Source organism: Octopus bimaculoides, chromosome 2 (genome assembly GCF_001194135.2).
Source record: "Octopus bimaculoides isolate UCB-OBI-ISO-001 chromosome 2, ASM119413v2, whole genome shotgun sequence".
Classification (NCBI taxonomy): Eukaryota; Metazoa; Mollusca; class Cephalopoda; order Octopoda; family Octopodidae; genus Octopus; species Octopus bimaculoides.
Genome location: NC_068982.1, coordinates 115,599,018 through 115,620,416, shown reverse-complemented (window position 1 = coordinate 115,620,416; position 21,399 = coordinate 115,599,018). Strand labels below are relative to the sequence as shown.

Here is a 21,399-nt window from a genome sequence, read left to right as displayed (position 1 = left end):
CACAGGTCAGTAATGCTTGGACACTGGACGAGTGCGTGAAGAAGAATTTCGTCTCTCTACACGCATCTCAGGCTAGCACAGTGGTTGCCAAACTTTTTTTTACTCGTGGTGCACCTTACAAGAAGTCAAAATATTTTGGCGCACTTTGTACATAAATTCTAATTTTTTTTCAAAAGGAGTTTTATGCATATTAGCATAGCATAAACTATAAAGTAGTAGATAGATAATTAAAAATACAGAAAAATTGCGCGTACTTACTCTTTATTCAATATATGAAGCAAAGTTATCAATGAGAAACATGCACTTGATGTTTTTTGGAAACGTTTTCAATATTGGAACGTATTTGAGAAAGACAAATCTTCATTTCTTCTTCGATGCAACAAAGCCTCTCTCTTTTTTTAGATTTTATGTTATTGAGGGTTGAAAATTCCCAATTCACATAAACACGATGTGGAAAATTGCATCAAAATGAATAAAGCTTTTTTTTTCCTTTGCTACTGGGGAGGGGGAATATTCTCCCATAATAGCAATCCAAAATGTATCAATAGGTAACTCAGCATACTTGATTTTAACCCATTACCTGCCATGAGTCCCCTGGAAACCCAAAATTTACATTGTAGATATTCCAGGGAGCGTTCATGTTTTTCTTCTTTAAAAAATGCATGCAATTCCTTCTAGAGTTCGTGTATGTGATGCAGCACCTTACCTTTTGAGAGTCATCTGACTTTTGTATGTAAAAGTACGCGCTTGTGCTGGGAATCCATATCAACACAAACTTGTTCAAATAAGCGACACTTAACTGCCTACTTTTAATATAATTAACCATTTCAACAACTTGGTTTAATACTCGCTTTAAGTCAACTGGTATTGTTTTTGAAACTAGTACCTCCCTATGTAGGAATCAATGGGTACATATAACATTAGGATTATTTTGCTGTTGTTCGAGTGATACAAAACCTTTTAATAGAGCCTATCATAGATGGTGCCCCATCGGTACATATTCCAATACATGAATTCCAGGATAAATTCCATTTTTTTTTTTTTTAGGTAAGCAGATAAAATGTCAAAAATATCTTGATCTCTTGTAGTGAGTGGCATTTCTTCGCAACAAAAGAACTGATTTATGATTTGGTTACCGTCAATAAAACGAATAAATGTAATTGTGCTTTGTTGTTAATGTCAGTTGATCCTTCAATCTGTAGAGCAAATTCTGAGTTCTGAAGTTTGTTCTGTACATTTTCCTCTATATCAGCAGATAAATCCATAATTCTCCTATGGATTGTATTATTTGAGAGCGGAATCTTGCTTATTTCTTGCTTGGCTTCATCACCTATCACGACTTTAACCATCTTTCTACAAGCGGGTAAGATTATCGACTCGGTTAAAGTATGCGCTTTCGTTTATAGTGCTATCATTTCGGCTATCTCAATACACGCGACTTGAGCCTTTTCAGAAGCATTCATACTTTTTTTTTCAAAATAGTTTCTTTGTTTAGATTGCTGTTCCAGCAGTCTTGTGAGTGATTAGTTGTAAATTGTCTTTTAAACTTGCTGGGCAACATGCCTTCGTTAGACATCTTTTCATCACAAACAACACACAGTGGAAGAGGTTGATCCTCGTTGCCAGTCCAAGGAAACCCAGACTTTGAATATCTATTGCAATATTTACGATTAGGTCGAGCTTTCCATTATTATCACTACACAAAACAATACAAAACAAAGAATTTCTTTTATTAGCCACAGGCGCATACTGAAGGGGCATTACAAGGACAGACAGCAATTTGTATGGCGCTTTACGTAAATGATGTGAAGGAAGGCATGGAAAAACGGAGAAGTGTGATATAAGTTTACATAGTATACAAAATATGTGATAACATGATTGATGCAGTCCTCTTGATACAGAAGAAACTCCAGCTAGGGGGTATCAAGTAACCCCACAGAGCCAGAATTACCCTGATCATCTAAGGCAGTGCCCTCTCTCATGCTCGCCTATCTACAGGCGCATACAGAGTATACCTTTTCTTCTTTTTTTGCCACAGTCGAGCCATTTTTCTCCGGAAATTCACAGGGCAGTAGCACTTCGCTTTCCACCTTCTCTTTCCTTTCCAAGTGGAACTTTAAAAAGTCGATGAGGGCTTGACCGAAGAGGTATTTTCTCAATCCTTTCAGCCTCTTCCACCACACAGCCTCTTTCGCCCTAGCCACTAGATAGAGGAACACCGCCTCTCCTGCCTTCTTAACGGTAAGTGGAACGATCCTCACGGTGGATTCGGCCAATAGTCGGATTCGTCCTGCACGCGATAAAAACTATTCGACATAACTCCACAAGTCAGCCAATATTCGGACACTGCACAAGTGTGTGTAGAATGGTTTCATCGCTCTGTGTGCATCTCAGTCTGACCTCACAGCACTTCCGTGCCAGTAGTGTTTACCTCGAACTAACAGTGCTACTCGGTAGACCATTGAGGAAAGTCACCATCGAGGAAGATCTATAAATGGCGTATCCGCAGTGCGTGTTTGCGCATTAGCAGCCATGTCATGCCAAGCCCGCGTTCTAGAAGGCGCTGGCAACAAATGGACCGCCAGACTAACGAAACGTCCTTTTTACTGGAAGTAGAAAAGTAAACGTTCCATTTCAACAAAACGTGGTCTGAGGCAAGGTACAACGGTCAGGTGGTAAGTTATTAAGGCAGCAATATGAGCATACACCACCGCAGCTCAAACCCATTTTTGAGTGATAATGACCACCCTACTTGTAACCTCATCCCAATTCTTGCCTACTGAAGATCTGGACCAACCAGATACCGAGCAATTTCACCGGTCCGTCCGTACATCGATCTACTTTGCCGTTCATTGGCCTGACCTTGCTTGCTCGTCAAGATTCTTGCAACCCGAACGAAATTCTTCTGAATCATCTGGTTACTGTACTTTGATCAACTGCCCCTTGACCTTTCGCACAACAAATGTCTTAGGTTCTGTAGAATTATGACCCGTTCGAACTCGTAAAGTATAAGTTCACGAATTAGACTACATGGCACGTTCATCCGTGCGGCGTTCAAATCACAAACGAAGTGAAGTAATGCACAAATGTGTCTGCACATCAACTACCACGATACCACCAGCCTCAGCGGGTACCTTCCACGGCTCGAACTGCTTCGGTCACGAGATATACAAATTAGCACGTATGCAAATGTTGCAAAACATTTAACTCGCCTCAATACATGCATGAAAATATGCATTTTTACGATAGATAGATAGATAGATAGATAGATAAATAGATAGTTTGATTGATTGATTATAGTGATGGATGGATGGATGGATGGATTGATTGATTGATTGATGAATGAATGAATTATTCTCCGTCGGTTTCAATGATGAAGACTCATTTGTTCGATCATTTGAATTACCAGCTCATTGAGTTAGCGTGTAAGCGGTTGAGCAGTCCCAGAGAAAATGACTTTAACATTCAAAAGGCTAAAGCTTTGATTTCTACAGTTTCTGTCTTGCAAGTTTCACTTACAATGTATGCGTCAACCAAGGCTATAAGGAAATATGGCATTTGGTCAAGATGTCGCGCAGTGGGATTGAACCTAGGAAATCATGGTCACAAAAGAAACTTCTTAACCATTCAGCCATACATACATACATATTTCTCTCTTGGTTGCATTACTAAGTGGGGTTTAGGTAGACAAAGTGACTTGCTAACATGTACCCTAAAATTACATTTTTAAGTGGAAAAGTGAAAATATGACCTGTTACTGCTTACATTCCATTTGTGAAGGTTTGTTTGTTATTCAAAAACAGCCCCATTCTTTCTTTTTTTTTTTTTTTTCAGAAGAGTATTCACATAATTAATAAAAAAAAGACAACACTTAAACACATAACGACAAACATACATACAAACATGCATAAATACATGCATGCATGCATACATACAATTACAGCTTAGGTCATTAAACTCTGGTCCCTGTCGACAATCAACAGAACTGGGGTTTCTGTGATAGGGGCGGGTGTTTAAACATGAGATAGAAAAGGGGGCGATTGTCTGGGAGAGGGATAAGGACCCTGTCTGGGATATGGAGTAGAGGAGGGTTGGGAATAGTTTGTGGGTTATGAGGGTGATTAAGAGGATAGTACTTGAGATAGCAGGGAATGCAAGAGTGAGAGACAACGTCGGGAGCATGAGAAAGTGGAAGGTAGAGGAACGAGTGTTTGGGATTTGAGGGAGAGAAGGAGAGAGGTAGAGCGGAGAGAGAATTATGTGACATGAGAAAAAAGAAAAGGGGGATGTTTATTTGAAAACTTACTGTTTACTAGTGTATTAGCTCACGCTGAAGTGTTTACACACTTGATAGACTACATATATCTACTACTTACAATTACACATGTATTATTCATTCCTCTACAAACATGCCAAAATTCACATATCATGCGCAACTCACACATTTTACACATAAGATAATCGTTTCTTTGTATTTTACACACTATATTCACTGCACACACACAAACATACAATGAATCACTAGCATTATACATATTATATACACATGCATGCACACTTCACATGTATACAAACAAATAATTCAGACACATACACGCACTATGCAATACCTGCTTTAAAGATACAGTCTCCATATAATATGTACACACAATACAGTAATCTTTATCGCAACACAAATTTAGCGCAATTTCAAATTGTAAACAAGACTGCATGTGGTCTATACTTAGCTGGTGATGCTGTAGTACATTTGTTTAATGATTCTGAAATATTCTAGTCTGAACTGTTTCCAGAATCAGTAGAATGTTGACAGTGTACTATTTAGTACGTCTTATAGGAAAGTGGGTTATACATCATTAGATGTATACCTGACTATCCTATATAAAATTAAGAATATAACGGAACGCTGAACTCCAGACTATCAACACAAACAACATTTATTCAACGTGGTTAATATATACATCTTTAGCTCTTGTTTGTTGAGACGTCTTCTGTGTGTGTGAGCATGGTGTGAATATGGTTGTTGGGACGTTGGTATGTAGATGTGAGCGAGCTGTCTAGCGTAAGTTCGAAAGATGGAGAGAGACAGCTAAACACGTCCTTGCTCAATCGCTGGCCAGCAAGAAAGAGTTAGAATGAAGCGGGATAGCTTGGTTGTTGAATTCCACGCATGCGTGAGACTACGCATGCGCACAGCGTTACTACAGTCTCTTTACGTTATGAGTTCCAATCCCTCCAAGTTCGACTTTGTCTTCGGTGTTTCTTGGGTCAATAATAAATGGCAGTCATGTACTTGAACCGAAATAATTCATTATAACCTCCAACCAAAATGCCCCTCGGAATTTATTGTCTTAGCCAGTTCATGTCCTCACTTACACATAGCCCAGTTCAACACCGACACTCTTTACTCCTTTCTCACCTCTGAACTGGACCTTGACTTAAGCTTCGTCCTTTACTCTTCTTCATCAGATCATCTGGTCAATGCTTCATCAAGACAATCTACTCCATACACCTTTCTATTCCCTGGAACTTCAACTAAACTATGTTGAATGGAACTCCACTAGTCCTCTCATGCTCTTCATGTCTGCCACCCCATCCTACACAACTATGTTCTTCCGCAAACCCACAATCCCCAAATATCACAGTTTCCAAATGGCCGTCGCGATTGTTACTGTTGCTATTGATAGCCCCATGTCATCTGTCATACCTTCTTTTTCCAGCATAACTTGGTCATAATTCAGGATCATGTTATTCAATATATCCTTTTGTAAGACAATAAGGTGTGTTTTGAGAGCGATTTGACTGTCATTTCTAGCAGGTCGTACGACAATGTAAAAGCTCCCTCGAAATAGTTAACCAGCAGAGATGAAGAATGGTGTGTACCTGTTACCTCTGGCACTTACCCGATTCCTTCATGACCCTTAATGGTACCTTTGTAGATCGATATCGCCTGTCGCATAGTGGTGGAGTTTTCTGGTCACTTACCAAGAACTCTTCTAATCTTCCTCCTCACATAACATACCCCAAGATGGCTTTTATCGTACTACTTCTACTGATAAAGCCACCACATTTACTACAAGAACTTGATGACTGCCTGATGCATCTAAAGCTCCCACTGGAATGCAAAATAGTGCAGCCTTCATCGGTGTCCAACGTCGATCACCCCAAGCGATGCAAAAGGAAAGTTTTAGGACAAAGTTGGCAAGGTCCAGACTGGTGTCCACAAGTTGGAGAAAATTATCCTCCTTGGTGACTTCAATGTGCAAAGATTGGGGCTGACTATGAATCCTCAGTGGGTTAGAGTTAAGGTTAGCATGGCATTGAAAGCTACAACAATGACCTTTTGCTTCTCAGGACGTATTGCTCGTGGTCCTTCCGCTACAAATACAATGTCCCACCTGTCCATTAGCGACAAGATGTCATGTATCCACCGCTTTTCCAAACATTGTCATCTGTTCCACTACGTCATCGTCGGGATAAGAGATCAGTAGGATGTCTGACATGGTCATCTATGATACCTACTGTCAGGTTGAAAACGAACCTGCACATCCAGCGCAACAGCGGAGCTCAGGGTTAGAAGTCTGTCAAGAAATTCGATGCTTCCAAGCTAAAACAAATAAATACACCGGACTTCTTCACAGACAGGCAGTAGAGTGTTTCAGCTCTCATAGAGATAAGGTAGAACTGAATAATAATGGGCCTCTTTCAAGGACACTATCACATTCCCTTTGGAGTCTGTCGGACCAGCTAGTTGCAACAACCAAGACTGGTTTGATAGGAATGACAAGGAGGGCGAAGCTCTTCTTGCTAAGCAGAATCTGCTTCTCTGATCCCATCAAAGATCTGAGTAAGTAATAAAAACAACCTTTATGTAGTTCCCCGTGCAGTCAATTCAAGAGCCTGAAAAATTCCAGTCTCTTTGTTCAAAGTAAAGGCAGATAAGATTCACAGCTATGCAAATAAGTGGGACTTGAACGATTCTACTACACAAGACTATATACGGCCCTCTGAATCATCTCTACTCCTCAGCACAGACGTTCATAGACAAACAAGAGATATGAGAGAGATAGGCAGAACACTGATACTGTGCTCAAACGGCCATATTCCGTCAATGCGAATTTTATTAGCTGCATTCTACAAATAGAAGTGAACCAGGAATTTGACTTATCACTTTCATGGGACAACACAGAGAAATGTCCCCCATATCTATCGCCGACAAGATCCTAGCCTGTGCGCTGCTCAATTGTCTACCAGGTCACCTAAAACAAAGCCTACTCCCAGAAAGTTAATGAATTTTCCGTGTGAATCAGGGAATGTTTTACGCAGCCAATAACATCTCTACAACATCGTCGACCTGATAATAAGGCCAGCAGGAACGACGGAGAAGTTTTCTTGCACTGGCAGATTTACTATTATAGTTTGACAGTTCTACGACAGCATGATGGTCTGCGCAGAGAATAGTGGAGGGGCATCTGACACCTTTCCAGTAACGAATGGCATCAAACAAGACTGCGTGCTACCCTCCACTATAATGTTTTCGGTAATATTTAAGCAATGCTTTCGATAGTAGCACTTCTGACACCCACATCCGGTGCCGAACTGACGATAAGTTGTATAACACTTGTCATTAAGCCGTCTCCAAGAGGTCGTTCTTGATGAATTCCTTCTCAACATTGTTAGTGAGCAAGAGACGTAGTTAGAAATGAACTAGTTCACAACAATCTGTGACAATTTTGAGCTCATATAAGCCTGCCTCTAGGAATCTGTACCGAGAAACTAGGGCCACTGTGAATGTTCAAAAACGACAGGCAGTCAAGTGATTCACCAACACTCTCTCAAAAGCGGTACCAACAAAGTAAAAGTCTAGTGTACAGTTGTTCTCACAACATTTTATATACCTATGAGTCCTAGACAGTCTATAAGAAACATCAGCACATCTACTAACAGGTCAGTATACTTGACTCTGGATTACCACAGTAAGCCAACGCCTTAAGTCTCTTTTGCAGAGAGTTCAGGTGAAATGGGTTGAGCCTGTCAATAGTATGCCATAGCAGCTCTTCTAAGAGGAATTCTGTCAGGGAAACCTCACTGTTGGTTAGCAAAAGATAAAACAATTTCTCAAAGATTGCTGCGAGCTGCTTGTCCCAAGCCAACACAACTGGTGCAGTCTGATTCACACCAGTACCTAAACCTCTAAAAGCAAAAGAATGCGTCTGAGAAGCACTCATTTTGCTAAGGAGTTTTAGTGCCCCACACACTGCACTTTCGCATACATGTCCTACATGTGAAAGAGAATTTCTAGTCTGGATAGGCCTCATCAGTCACCCCACAGATTCATCAGACTAGAGTTACAAGACAATCAGTCATCAACCATAAAGGAAAAACACTAGTCACTAGTTTTTTTTTCCATAAAACACTCCAATGGTCAGCAGCCATAGAAAACCTAGTCTTTTATCATCATCATCATCATCATCATCATCGTTTAACGTCCGCTTTCCATATTCAGTATATTTAAGTCTTTGATGAAAATATATTTATACCGTCTGACCAAACCTATTTATAAGCTCCCTAACAACTGTACTATAACATCCTCACATAAACTATGACAATACTACATCTTCCAATGACCTAGCATCATCACTAATTATTTCAATGAAACATTCCTCTACTGATTTTCTTACTACCTACTGTGAATAATAGCAGCCTCCACAAGGGCAATGTTATGGCAACAATGATAAAAATGCCTAATAATTTTTAGTCTCATAGCTGTAGGTTCTGACTTCAAACCCTGACAAGTCCTGGCTTTATTTGAGGGTCATGAAAAAATGTTAAGTCACTCCACTTAAATTTCATTGTTGTGAGATATATTTTAAAGATGGTTGGTCGTTAGAAACAGTTGTAGGGCACCTCACAGTACTAAGTTTAATCAACTTCATTGTTCACCTATCTAGTGTTGACAAAAAAAAACACATTGAGGTCAGTTCATTTATATCCCCTCCTCCTCACTCCGTCACCTCATCATTTTATTTCTGTGCCCAGTGAAAAGAAAATCTAATTATTAGTAGCCTTAGGCCGACATTCATACTTACCATCACCACTTTGGACATTTTCCAATGATTTTAATGATTTTTAACAGCCAATGAAGGAGCATCTAGTCACTAAACCTACAAGAAATACTAACCAAATCTCCCTCATACAGCTGTGAGGTTAAGAAGTTTGCTTCAGAGCCATGTGATTATGTGTTTCATCCCACTGCATGAACACTGTTGGATGGTGTTCCATATTATAGCCCTGGGCTAACCAATACCTTGTGAGTGAAATTGGTAGATGGAAACTGAAGCCTGATGCATGTGTGTGTGTGTGTGTGTGTGTGCGTGTGCGCGCGCGCGTGCGAGAGAGAAAGAGAGTATTTCCCCTTGTCTTCACAAGTGTTTACTGACTGTAAACAACTTTCCTGTTCAGTGTCCTTCATTTGCAGTTCACAAGAGCATGTCTAAGAAACTCATTGATAGACAAGGGAATTATTACCTTGCATGGTGATGGTTAGCATCAGGAAGACTATCTGGTCATAGAAATCCTACCCCAACAGTTCTAACCCATGCAAGTATGAAAAAGTAGATGTGAAAACAATGTGTGTGTGTGTGTGTGTGTGTGCGTGCGTGTGTGCGCATACACACATCTCTACCCCACGGAATATAAAACAAAATTAGTTGTTCTTCCCTGTAATTTAAGCTACCTGTAGAAAATAATTCAGTAATTGTGAGAGCACATACAGAGAAAAATGAGATCTAAAATGGTGATGAGCTGGTGATGTGCTGTTGTTAAATTAGATTTTAACAAAATTATCTTCAAATTAAGACTAAGTTTACATAGACAAGACGGATTCATTACCTGTAGTTAAGTAAAACAAAAAATACACAAGGCATTTTGAGAAGGTGAAGGCATTTTATTGTAGATAAAAATAGCTAGCAACATGTCCAAGAACCTCTTTCCAAATAACAAAATCCTTCCATATATATATTAACCTAGTAGATACAGTGAATTAGTTTAGACTTTTCTTAGGAACTTGCTCAAGTGTTAAAGAAGAGAAGCAGTGAATTGGTATAAAATATGGCCCATCTGTCTTACATCTCACTATACATCTCACAACCTAATCAGACAAGCCTATCCCTAGATTTCTCCATGACTATCAGATATCTTTACCAGGCAGTTAGAGGTGCCAACAGAGAGAATACAGAAAATGTTGAAAGTTTATAAGCTTGAAGAAGCTAAGAAGAAAACTTGCACAGGTTTCACAGCAACTGGACAGATAAGGTGGACATTTGGTGAGTGAATTTATTTTCAAATATATTTTATAATAAAATAATTTTGGCTTTCTGCTACATTTAGTTTAGCAATACAGTTACTGAGATTGCCACTGAAGAATACATCTGAGAAAGAAGGTAGACATATAAGAACAGGAAGGAGCAAGCTCTGAATAGACTTTTAGAAGACATGTCTATTAAATATGACATGATAGAAAGTACACAGACTGGCACCACGGAGGATTATAACCATCAAGTAAATGGTTGGTGCCATACTAAGAAGCAACATATCAAAAGTGCCTGGAAGCTTTTGAAGAAGAGTTAAGGAAAGAAAGAAGAAAATGGAGAAGAAAGGCAATAATTATTGTCAAAGCCAGCTACAAGGAGATTAAAAAATAAGAAAATGCTAATTGATGAACAAAGATCTGGTGAATTCAGTGAAGTCGTATGTATCCGGTATTGATCGACCAGTCTTGTCTGTGTAGGGTTTCATACGACTGATGCAATAATCTGCTTGTTCTTTGCTCAGGTTCTAGAAAGAAAAGAATGTCATAGTTAAAGGTAAGAAACAAACTAGTAACATTTGATAAGACAATACTTTAAAATCATGGTTAAATTGAAGAGAGTTCTTTTAAGTTAGTCTTTGAAAAGATTAACATTAAGACAATTATTTAAAATAGTCAATATCCTAAAACTTACTGCATATAGTTCTTGGGCTGTTATATAAGGTTTCTCTCCTGAAGTGAGTGCTCTGAAGGCTTGTTCCACTTCAGAGCTAGATTGAACGTTTTCGGTCTCTCGGCTAATCATAAATGCCATATATTCTTGCAGACTGACTTGTCCATCTCTGCAACAAATTAGATTCAGAAAAATAATTAAGTCTTTTTCTCTCTCCACAGTCAAAGTGAATAATTTAGATTAATTCCAAAAAGCTGTTTCTAAAACTATTGAAAAGAAAACATTCAAGATTCAGAAAATTATTAAAACACCAGAAACCAGTGTTCAAATGGAATGGCTAGCATAACCATCATGTTACATTTATTTTCCCATGCTTACAAAGCTATTAACATAGAAACCAATTAACAGATGAATCAAATTAAGTAGTTACTATAAGTTGACAGAATAATGCAAAATCCATGAGGTTTTAATTTAATAAAAAACAAAAGCATGAAAACAAATTTTACTGACCTGTTGGGATCTACAGTATCCAAAATTGCTTTGAATTCCGTGTCAACTTGACCTTCTTCCACCATTGGTAAATCATAACCCAAAGCTCGTAAGCAAGATTTAAATTCTTGGTGGTCAAGTTTGCCACTCTTATCTTTGTCAAAGTGTCTGGAAAATAGATAGTTATGTCAAATAGAAACATCAAAGAAAGCCAGGGGTGTGAAATTTCACAGCTATAAAAACGATAATGAATTCAGGAAAAATGTTTCAGTTTGAAAATAGAATTCTAACATTTAAACAAGACTTTTCTCTTAAAGAGATTTCCTAGAATTTTACTGTTTTAGGCAAGACTAGTACAGTCAAAAAGAAGGAGAAGGGATTACACCATCATAATTTGTTAAATCAGCTCTTTACCTGAACATCATGCTGAATTCTCGCAAAGCGTCTTCTGACACACCACTGCGGTTTCTGTAATGGAAAGAAAAATAATAGTAATTTGAAAGGTTAATGAAATTGTTAGTAAAGATTTCAAAAGGACAAAATAGCTGTGATGGATGACATTCATAATTTATACTTTAAATGTTAATGAAAAAAAGTGAAGAAATCACCTCCATGTTGTTCAATCTTAGGACAAACAAGAGTAAAGTGGAAGAGAGTTACCAGTAAGCAGACAGTGAGCTAATTTCACACTTAGTTGGAACTATTTCACTAGTCATGGACATAATATTTTATACAATATTCTACAAATCTTGATAATATTCCAGAAGCCAAAAAAAATCAATATTTTATTTATTTCTGCCATAACAATTTAGTCAAAAACATGGAGCAAGCCAGAACCCATGATCTGACGAAAAAGTGATTACTTAAATTAATGTCACCAATAATTACTAGATGTTTCAAAGTACAGTAATACCTCGATACACAAATTAATTCATTCCCAGAGAACACTCATCATCATCATCATCGTTTAACGTCCGCTTTCCATGCTAGCATGGGTTGGACGATTTGACTGAGGACTGGTGAAACCGGATGGCAACACCAGGCTCCAATCTGATTTGGCAGAGTTTCTACAGCTGGATGCCCTTCCTAACGCCAACCACTCAGAGTGTAGTGGGTGCTTTTACGTGTCACCCGCACGAAGGCCAGTCGTAAAGCAAAAACTCAAACAGAAAAAAACTTGTAAACCCAGAGTCTCGTAAAGCAGGTCCTTGTAAAGTGAGGTATTACTGTATTTGGATAAACTATGAGCCAAACTTCATATCTAGAAACATTTAAGAGAATTTGTTATAATGAATGTAGAACTTGCATATATTGCCAAAGAAATTACTAACAGTAACAACAAATCAGTTGTTACCATTAATTTAACATTAAAACAATTTATAGGGAACTGATATTTAAACTATGTAGTCTCTTACCGAGCCTGGATTTGTTGTTCTAAGTTATGTTGCATTCTCATACCTAATTGGTCCAGTTGATCCCACTGCTGGGCCAAACCAACAGTACTATGTTCTGTATACCTAATAAGAAATGATAAAAATTAATATGTAATTAAAAATCAAATACCATTATCGTCAACATTAAACAAATATAATTCAATGTAAATGGTAGTACCAGCACAATTTCCAGAAATAAAAAGCAGGAAATAATTTTGAAAGATTTCTTACCTATTATCTAAAATAAGTCTCTCCTCCATGGCTGCACCAAGATCTTCAATCCGTTTTAATTGGCCTTTCTGTGCTCTAACTTCAGATGCTTTTCGCTAAAATTTAATATAAAATACCAAAAATGAACATAGTACTTTCATTCAAAAGATAACATCTAAAGAATTCACTTTTCACTGCTGCTACTACTACATACTGACAGGTTAGAATTATTTTCATTATACTAGTTACAAGTCTTTCAGATACTAACTTCTAAATGTGAAATCCAAATTAAAGATGACAAACTATAAAAATAGATTAATCTGATTTAGCTGATCTAACCTAATTAGTCAACAAACATTTGTATGTAACTTCAAGTTAATACTTCATACTACAAGATTCTTTTCAGCATCCCTTGCTGCATAAGATGAGAAATTGTTCTAAATATCCAAGATATGAGATTAAGAGATTAAGCTTAAAAAGTAAAATCATTATGCTTTATTGTATAAAAGAGCATGAATAAACGAAGAGAAAAACTGAAAGATCTAGAAAAACAATAGGAAAATGTGGTGAAGGTACATCTCAGGAAAGAGATGACTAAAGGCTGCAACAAGTGACAAGACACTGTGTTGGAGAGGGTCCCATACAAGCATAGAAAAACAAATACAAATGACAATGGAAACAACATAAAATTCTCCTGCTACAATAACCATTTTAAAGAATTCATTGGAGAAATGATCTGACAGAATCAGATGTGTCCAAGGACTTCATTATTCTCCATTATCTATTGTGGCATGGTTTCTACAGGATGCACCTCCAATTTACAGTATGTACTGGGTGCTTTTTTCATGCCTGATGTCACACAAATGGCACCCATGCCAGTGGCACATAAAAGCACCCATCACACTCTCGGAGCTTGGATGACATTAGGAAGGGCATCCAGCCATAGAAAACAATGCCAAATCAAACTGGAGTCTGGTGCAGTCTTCCGGTCAAACAGTACAACCCATGCCAGCATGGAGAACAGATGATGATGATGAGGATTACAAGTGATGTTGCTTTGCAGCTTACAAGATTACAAATCTCAGGAGATGTGGCTTTATGGTAGGACATGAGAGGTTAAAGTATGAAAGAATGAGCCAGATTATATTTTCACAGCATGAAACTAATAGCTTCAATTTAAATTCTGTGTACATTAAATGATAATTATCCCTCACTAGAAGTACTTTTTTTTGTAATGAAACAGTAACTTATACATATAAACACATGTATGTGTGCACGCATATGCACACACACTTCCAGAACTTAGTTTCATCAAATTGGGCAAATCTTAAGAACTGCATACTGCCAGTCATTCTTTCCATGAGGTTCAACATCCTAAGATCAGTCTTAATCACTTTGTCCCATGTCTTGCTGGGTCTCCTTCTTCTACAAACCCCATTCACATTAAATGAATGGCACTTCTTTATACACTTGTCATCCGTATGCATTACATGATCATACCAATGCAGTCTTGTTTTTTGCTCACATCTGATTTCTCTTGTACTATTTTTCTCATGGCATGTTTGTATCATGTCATTCATGTACACTTACAACACATATCCAACAGAGTCAGATTGCTTCATTTCTTTCCAGTTTCCTCAGTTCCTCTGCATACAAGGCCCATATCTCACTATCATGCAACATTACAGTTTTTACACAAGTGTTATATAATCTACTCTTCATTGTGAGGGAAAGACCTATATTGCCAGCAGTGGCAGAGGCTTCTTGAACTTTTTCCAACCTGTTCTTACTCTGGCTACTATACTTTTGGAACAACCAAGCCAAAACATTTACTTAAAATTATATCCTTAGTGGTGAGAACAATTACTATCCAAATGATCTATTCTGAGCAAAAAAATAATTTTGATTAAAAAAAGGGCAAGGGAGACAATTCCATAACTTTAAATACCAAACGCAGTGATTAGTGTGTTCTTAAAAAGTACAGTGCATGTTTTATACTTGCTTTTTCATGCTAGCATGGGTTAGATAGACTTTATGAGGCAATGTTTTAAAACCCTTTTAGTCACCTCTTACAACACAGAGATATAGTGTACTTATTCTAAATTGGAGATACATGAGGTAACTGAGAGATTAAAAAACTGACTCAATTCTATATCTGTCTTCTAATTCTAAAATCTTGTATTTACACTATTGATTCTCACCTTAACAGCTTCCAACTGATCTTCAAGACTTCCTGAGCCCTCCATCATAGCAGCTCTGTTTGAAAAAATATACAAATAGATATAGATTATGATAGAAATAAAATTGACATAAGAAATAGCCTTGTGCTTATGTTAGAAACCAATACAATCTATAGTAAAGAAATAGAAATTAATTGATAGATGAAAGACATTTTGATAACTTCAATAAATATATTCTCAATTGTATTCTTTAGAGAGGCCAATGTAGAATGGCACAAGCCTAATAAGGGGAATCTCAGAATAAGCAAAAAAATAAGGAGGACGATAAAGTAGTGAAAACCAATTTATGAAGAACAGTTTTCGTTTACATGTATAAAAGTGTACAATAAATATTTACTTTAAATACTGATTTAACTTACTTTTTTACTAAAACTTTATGAAATATTTCACAATACAAAATTTTTTTTTAATACATGCTTAAGATCAGCAAGTTCATTAGAATTCCAGGCAAACTGTTTCATTTCTTAAAGCTACTTGTCATGCTTTTGGAAAAACAAATCTAAACCATTATTGTTAAAAGGCATAACACTTAGTAGTAACTCATAATAGGCTGGGTTAGTATAAATCAGGTGGTTCCAGGGAAGGAAAAGAATCTAGCAGTAAATTTAGGTTTTAGGAACAAACGAATAAATATATTGGCTAACAAATAACCAATATATCAAATGAATTGTTGGATAAGACCCAATGACTTGTTGGATAAGAAATTCAATGAAATGTATCTACTTTTATAGAGACCAAATACTTCAGAAAATAGAATGAATCATGAAGATGCAAGGAAAGAGGGAGAATGAAATATGCCATTACAATTCGAAGTAAAGGATTCAAGACCATTTATTAATTTTTTATAATACAATTTGTAATATTAAACCAATCATTAATAGAAAACAAAAAGATGATTCAGTGTTAGTGACCAGTAATGAAAGTATATTCTCAGACACACATACAAGCACACATGCACGCACATGTACTCATCTTACATATTTTATCTCCGAACAATATCTCAAATACTTTAAAGATCTTTAATATTTCAATGCATTGTTAGCTAATTAAGAATTTGGTTCTTCCCCCCAACTGCTCCACCAACACTACCAAACACAATCCCTTACCAAACCACTTCTAAATAAACAGCCTTCCTTCCAAATATTTCAGACAGATTAAATGTCTAAAAAGTTTCATTTGTTAAAATTTCATTTTGAAGTGATGTCAGTCATTTAGTAGGGGTATGAGCAATTAAATGATAATTAGCTGATTAATTTTTACATCTGTAAGTTGATTATTTTATTGTTGTTAAACTAAATCTAAATGCACACAATGATAAAAATGGTCAGTTATGAATACTTCAACCTAAGTTTCAGCTTCAAGCAACTGCTTCTGGGGATTTAGATGGAGATGTTATGTTAATAATATACTTCATGCTTGTTTTTATTAACAATGTGTACTAGATTAATTTGAGGGAACCAAAACATGAATTACTGGATTAGTTGCTAACATACCTCAAGAAATTTAAATAGGACCTAATGTAAGATAAGGTATTAAAGAGGCATTGCAACATGTTAGGGTAAGCACCATCCTCAGGACTAAGTAGGCAAATAAACACACTGATCTGTCTTATCAGTGGGCCAAATGAGGCATCATGCTAAGAAGGAAAAAAACTGTAATAACCCATCCAAAAGCCAGAGTCTGAATTCACAGCAAATAGTAGAGTAGAAGGACCAGGTACAATAGAAAACAAAAGTTGTAGAAAAGAGAAAAGATTAAAAAAATATGTCAATTAAACAGCAAACATCAAAACATTAAATCATTTAAACATTAACTACGTGAAAACAATACTCCATATCTGAATTAACTTCCAATAAAATTTTCCTACATAAAGTTTACTGGACAATAATTGCTAAAGAAATAATCTGGAACGTTTTAATGAACACAAAAATATACTGCACTTCTTAGTAAGATAGATTTAATATCTTTGATAAAGAAATCTCTAACATAAATTCAGCTGAAGGTGTGTGTAATATAGAAGTGGAATTATTATTCAGCAGCAGTTAAATACAGACCTTGTCTCAGTCAGCCAAGAATGGAAAGCATTAGCAGCTTGAGCAAATTGTTTACGAAGTTGATCATTCTCTTCTTGTCTCTGTTGTTCTCGGTTTAGTTCACCATCACGTTCCTGTAAACAAGTTATAGAACAATGAATTTGATAAATATATGTGATGGTGTGAAACAAAATTGATGAACATCAGACAGCACTTAAAGACAATGAGGTCTATACACCATAAAACAAAAAAAAAATATGTGACTAGAAATACTGTACCTTAATGATTTTCTGTAGGTTTCTCCAAGTGTCTTCCAACGCATCCATGTTGAACCATGTATAAGGGTTAGGGCCAACATTAAAACTTTTTATTTGTTTGTCCAGACTGGCAAGTTGGTTAAAATCAGCCTGAGCAGCACTTAATGATGCCTTGAATTGGTCATGGGCTTCCCTCAACGCCTACACAAATAGCAATTTGTCAAACATAGAAATACACATTACCATACAACTAAATGAATTTTACAGCACTAATAAACCCAAGTTTAAAGATAATATTAAATTATTCTCATATCAATCATAACAGGTAGAAAATCTGGCTAGTTATATTTACCTTAATTTCTTCTACTGAATTACACCTGACAGGATCAGTGAGATCTTCTTCAGCATTCTCAAACCAACTGTTAAAAGCTGAAGCCTTCTTAGCGAAATTAAGGTAGAGGTCTTCAATTTTGCGGTACTGCTCTTGGAGTTTCAACAATCTTTGTTTACGGGATTCGGAATCATCCAAAAGTTTCTTCCATCTGAAAAGGACAACAAAGAAAATTTATAAATATACCGACTCAATTTAATCAATTACAAATATTTGAGACTTCAATAAAGGAAGGTTAAGCTGATGGGGTAAGAGACAATTTGTTGTGAGTTGGAACTATAACTTTGACTGTCCAACCCACTTAGTTCTAAGCTGAGACTATGGATGAAATAATTAATTGCTATAAGCAATATCAAGTTCATGGAACTGATAGCTATTTTGTTGGCTTGCAGCAATGAATTGCCTGAAAAACAGCAATGTCCTATCCAGTGAAAGATTTTATTTCTTATTCACATAATGCAAAAGAGACCCAGAATTGAACACTGGACATAGCTTTTTGACTTGAAAACACCATTTAAGTGGGGGCATTATAAATATTTGTTTGTTCTGAGTTTAATTATTTAAAAAGTAGATTTCCACCATCAACAAACTTTAGAATATCAAGTGAAAGGAGTACTGGCAGTAGATGAAGAGGTGAGCTGCAATAAACAGGGAAATATAATCAAAAGTAATGAAAAATTAAAATAAAATGTTTTAATAATGTAATTTATATGATTAGAAGTATACAGTGATTACATGGGTGTTTCCAAATATAACTGACAGAGTAAAGACTCTCTCAGTGATTTAAAATAACAGTTGTTTAGCTCCCAAGTCAGCTCTTATCCAGCTATGACCATCCTGTCTTTTTCAGACACTGTATTTCTTTTTTAAAGACAATAGATAGACCTGATGCATGTTTGTCTGCTATTTCTAGCAGGTCAAAGCAACTATATACAGGGTCTCTCATCAGTTTGAAGCTGATACCACTATTAGAGACCTTAGTAATAACCTCATTACTCTATTATATCATATTTGAGTCAACTTTTTACAAACAATTGCAGCCAAAGAATTCACACAATTTTAGTCTTCATAGAAAGACCTTCACATTTATATATATATATATATATATATATATATACATACACACACACACACACACACACACACACACACACACACACACACACACACACACACACACACACACACACACACACACACACTCACACACACACACAAGAAATATTAAAGAACATCTACGTTTGAATCCAGGTACACTACATTTCCCCAGCAATAACCAGTACATAACAGTAACTATAATCAATGAAGAAGTAAATATCCTACCGGGCAATTACATCATTGTAGCGTTTCTCAATGGCCGGAGTCTGAGCATGATTGGATGCAATAAGCTGTTCTTTTAAGGCGGTGATAGTATGAATACCTTCTTTCTCAAAAGCCTGTAATCCAGCATCGAAAGTTTCCTGCAAAAAGTATTAATGAATTAATGAAACTATTATTTATGATCATCATCATAATCGTTATCATTATCAAAAGTAGGTTTTTGAAGCCACGAAATACATTTTATGATAAATTGAGTATTTTGATGTAACTATTTACCTGCTTGGTCAACAGAGTCTGTACAGAGGAAAGGTCACGGCCATAGTCATCTGAGCGAACTTGGGTTTCTTTGTCCGCTGAAATTAGAAAAAATAATTTATCAATGTCTCCTCTTTCACAACAAATATCTGACAGCCATTAGTTCTATAATTTGTAAAGCATCACTCATTATCAATACTCATTACTTCCCCATTCACCTTTGTACATGGCTTGAGGCCATGCTGAGGCACCTTCAAGTATTTTAGTCAGTTATATCTACAACAGTACTTTGAACTTTTTCTATTAATCTCATAAGATTAATAAAGTTGACCTTCATGTGAAGGAACACAAATGAGGCAGAACTGCTAACAAGATATTTTTGTTCGACTTAATGAGTTTTCATTCTGTGCTCACACACACAATGAGCAATTCAGTTTTTGTTTACAAAATTTCACTTGCAATGTTTTCATTAACCCAATGCTATAGTAGGAGACATTTGCACAAGACTACAATGGGACCAAACCCAGAACTATGTGGGTGTGAAGCAAACTTCTTAATTACACTGTCATATCTATTTCCATATGTACATTTCAATTCTGTCTTCAATGGTTCTTCTAAACTAGCCTTTGGAGGAGGGTACCTTTGGCGTTTGCAGGCATTCCTAACCTGTTGACATCAATCTGTTTGAGAGTTTGAAATTATGAAGGAAATATCTGAGCAGGGAGAGAATTCCAGAGATAGAATTTGGAGTTAGGAATAAGAGGAATGATCAAAGCAAGAAGGCCAAGTGTGTTGGTTGGAAATAGCTGTTGTAGTTAATAAGAGAAGAATGAGAGAGAGAATAGTTATGTTGTGAAGCTCATCTGTCAATCAACTTATCTTCTCTTGGAGGAGGGCTTAATGGTGTGGTAGGAAGGGGATTATCAGTGGTGACTCAGCGTCTGCAACTAATCACAGCTGAAATATTTTCTCATTCTGAAGGAGTGTGCTGTTTGTAATGTTACGTCAATGCTATAAACATAGGGTTACCAAGACAGACAATCAAGGGATGTGAGGTGAAGTATTTGTATTGACATTGATATTTTTACACTGCCCCTTAAATTTTAGCCCAATATTCTCACTCTCACACATCTTTAAAACATGCTTCACACAAAAATAAAGAATCACTGAACTTCTTCCAAACACTTTAACACCTACCATTACTGTCTTTTCATTAGCACAAATTAAGTAATGCACCTTTTAGAGATGACTTGAATAATTTAGGATAGTTTTCATCACTAATTAAATAAATTAGAACAGTTATTCACCTATTAATTATTCATCTGTGCTGTATTTACTGCCTGTCCACCTAACTCAGACCCCTCTCTCTCTCTCTCTTTGATTTTACCACTCCCCAACCCTAACCCTATATAAACCAGTGCAATGCTCCATTTCCCCTACTTGATTTTCAATTCCTCTGCTGATAGAATACGAATTTCAGAAGATGATCAGATAAGAAATTTTATCCTTTCAACCTCGTTCATGTACTCCTGTTTCTGATAAGATCATAACCATATCCCCCCCACCCCCATTCGTTCTTTATTATCTATCTATCCCCCATTTGTTCTTTATTATCTATCTATTTCTTTACCATGTAAACATAGTCCGATAGATTCGTTTTCCTTGTTTGTCCTGAAGTTCATGCATATCCATTAATCGTCACATTTTATTTATTTATTCAAGTTTATCATTTTGTTAATACATTCTTTCTAAATTTGTCTACCATAGTATACAAGTGCAGAAGATGCTCTCG

The 21,399-nt window shown here is 36.5% G+C and overlaps 1 protein-coding gene across 15 annotated transcripts in view; it reads right to left on the bottom strand.

The window, feature by feature from the left end:
• Positions 1-9,922: 9,922 nt before the first annotated feature.
• LOC106879353 (spectrin alpha chain) overlaps positions 9,923-21,399 on the bottom strand; it is a 93,630-nt gene continuing 82,153 nt past the window's right edge. For 10 of the 15 annotated variants that reach the window (XM_052978633.1, XM_052978635.1, XM_052978637.1 and 7 more), the window contains 13 exons: positions 19,629-19,705; positions 19,356-19,492; positions 17,994-18,183; positions 17,663-17,842; positions 17,406-17,518; positions 17,014-17,031; positions 15,313-15,367; positions 13,133-13,227; positions 12,884-12,985; positions 11,883-11,936; positions 11,490-11,636; positions 11,001-11,148; positions 9,923-10,833 (listed from right to left, as the gene is read on the bottom strand). In XM_052978633.1, the coding sequence (XP_052834593.1) occupies positions 10,708-10,833; positions 11,001-11,148; positions 11,490-11,636; positions 11,883-11,936; positions 12,884-12,985; positions 13,133-13,227; positions 15,313-15,367; positions 17,014-17,031; positions 17,406-17,518; positions 17,663-17,842; positions 17,994-18,183; positions 19,356-19,492; positions 19,629-19,705 (1,442 nt within the window). In that variant the 3' untranslated portion in view covers positions 9,923-10,707. The remainder of the gene's footprint in view (positions 10,834-11,000; positions 11,149-11,489; positions 11,637-11,882; positions 11,937-12,883; positions 12,986-13,132; positions 13,228-15,312; positions 15,368-17,013; positions 17,032-17,405; positions 17,519-17,662; positions 17,843-17,993; positions 18,184-19,355; positions 19,493-19,628; positions 19,706-21,399) is intronic. The other 5 variants (XM_052978636.1, XM_052978640.1, XM_014928865.2 and 2 more) reach the window with 1 other exon arrangement.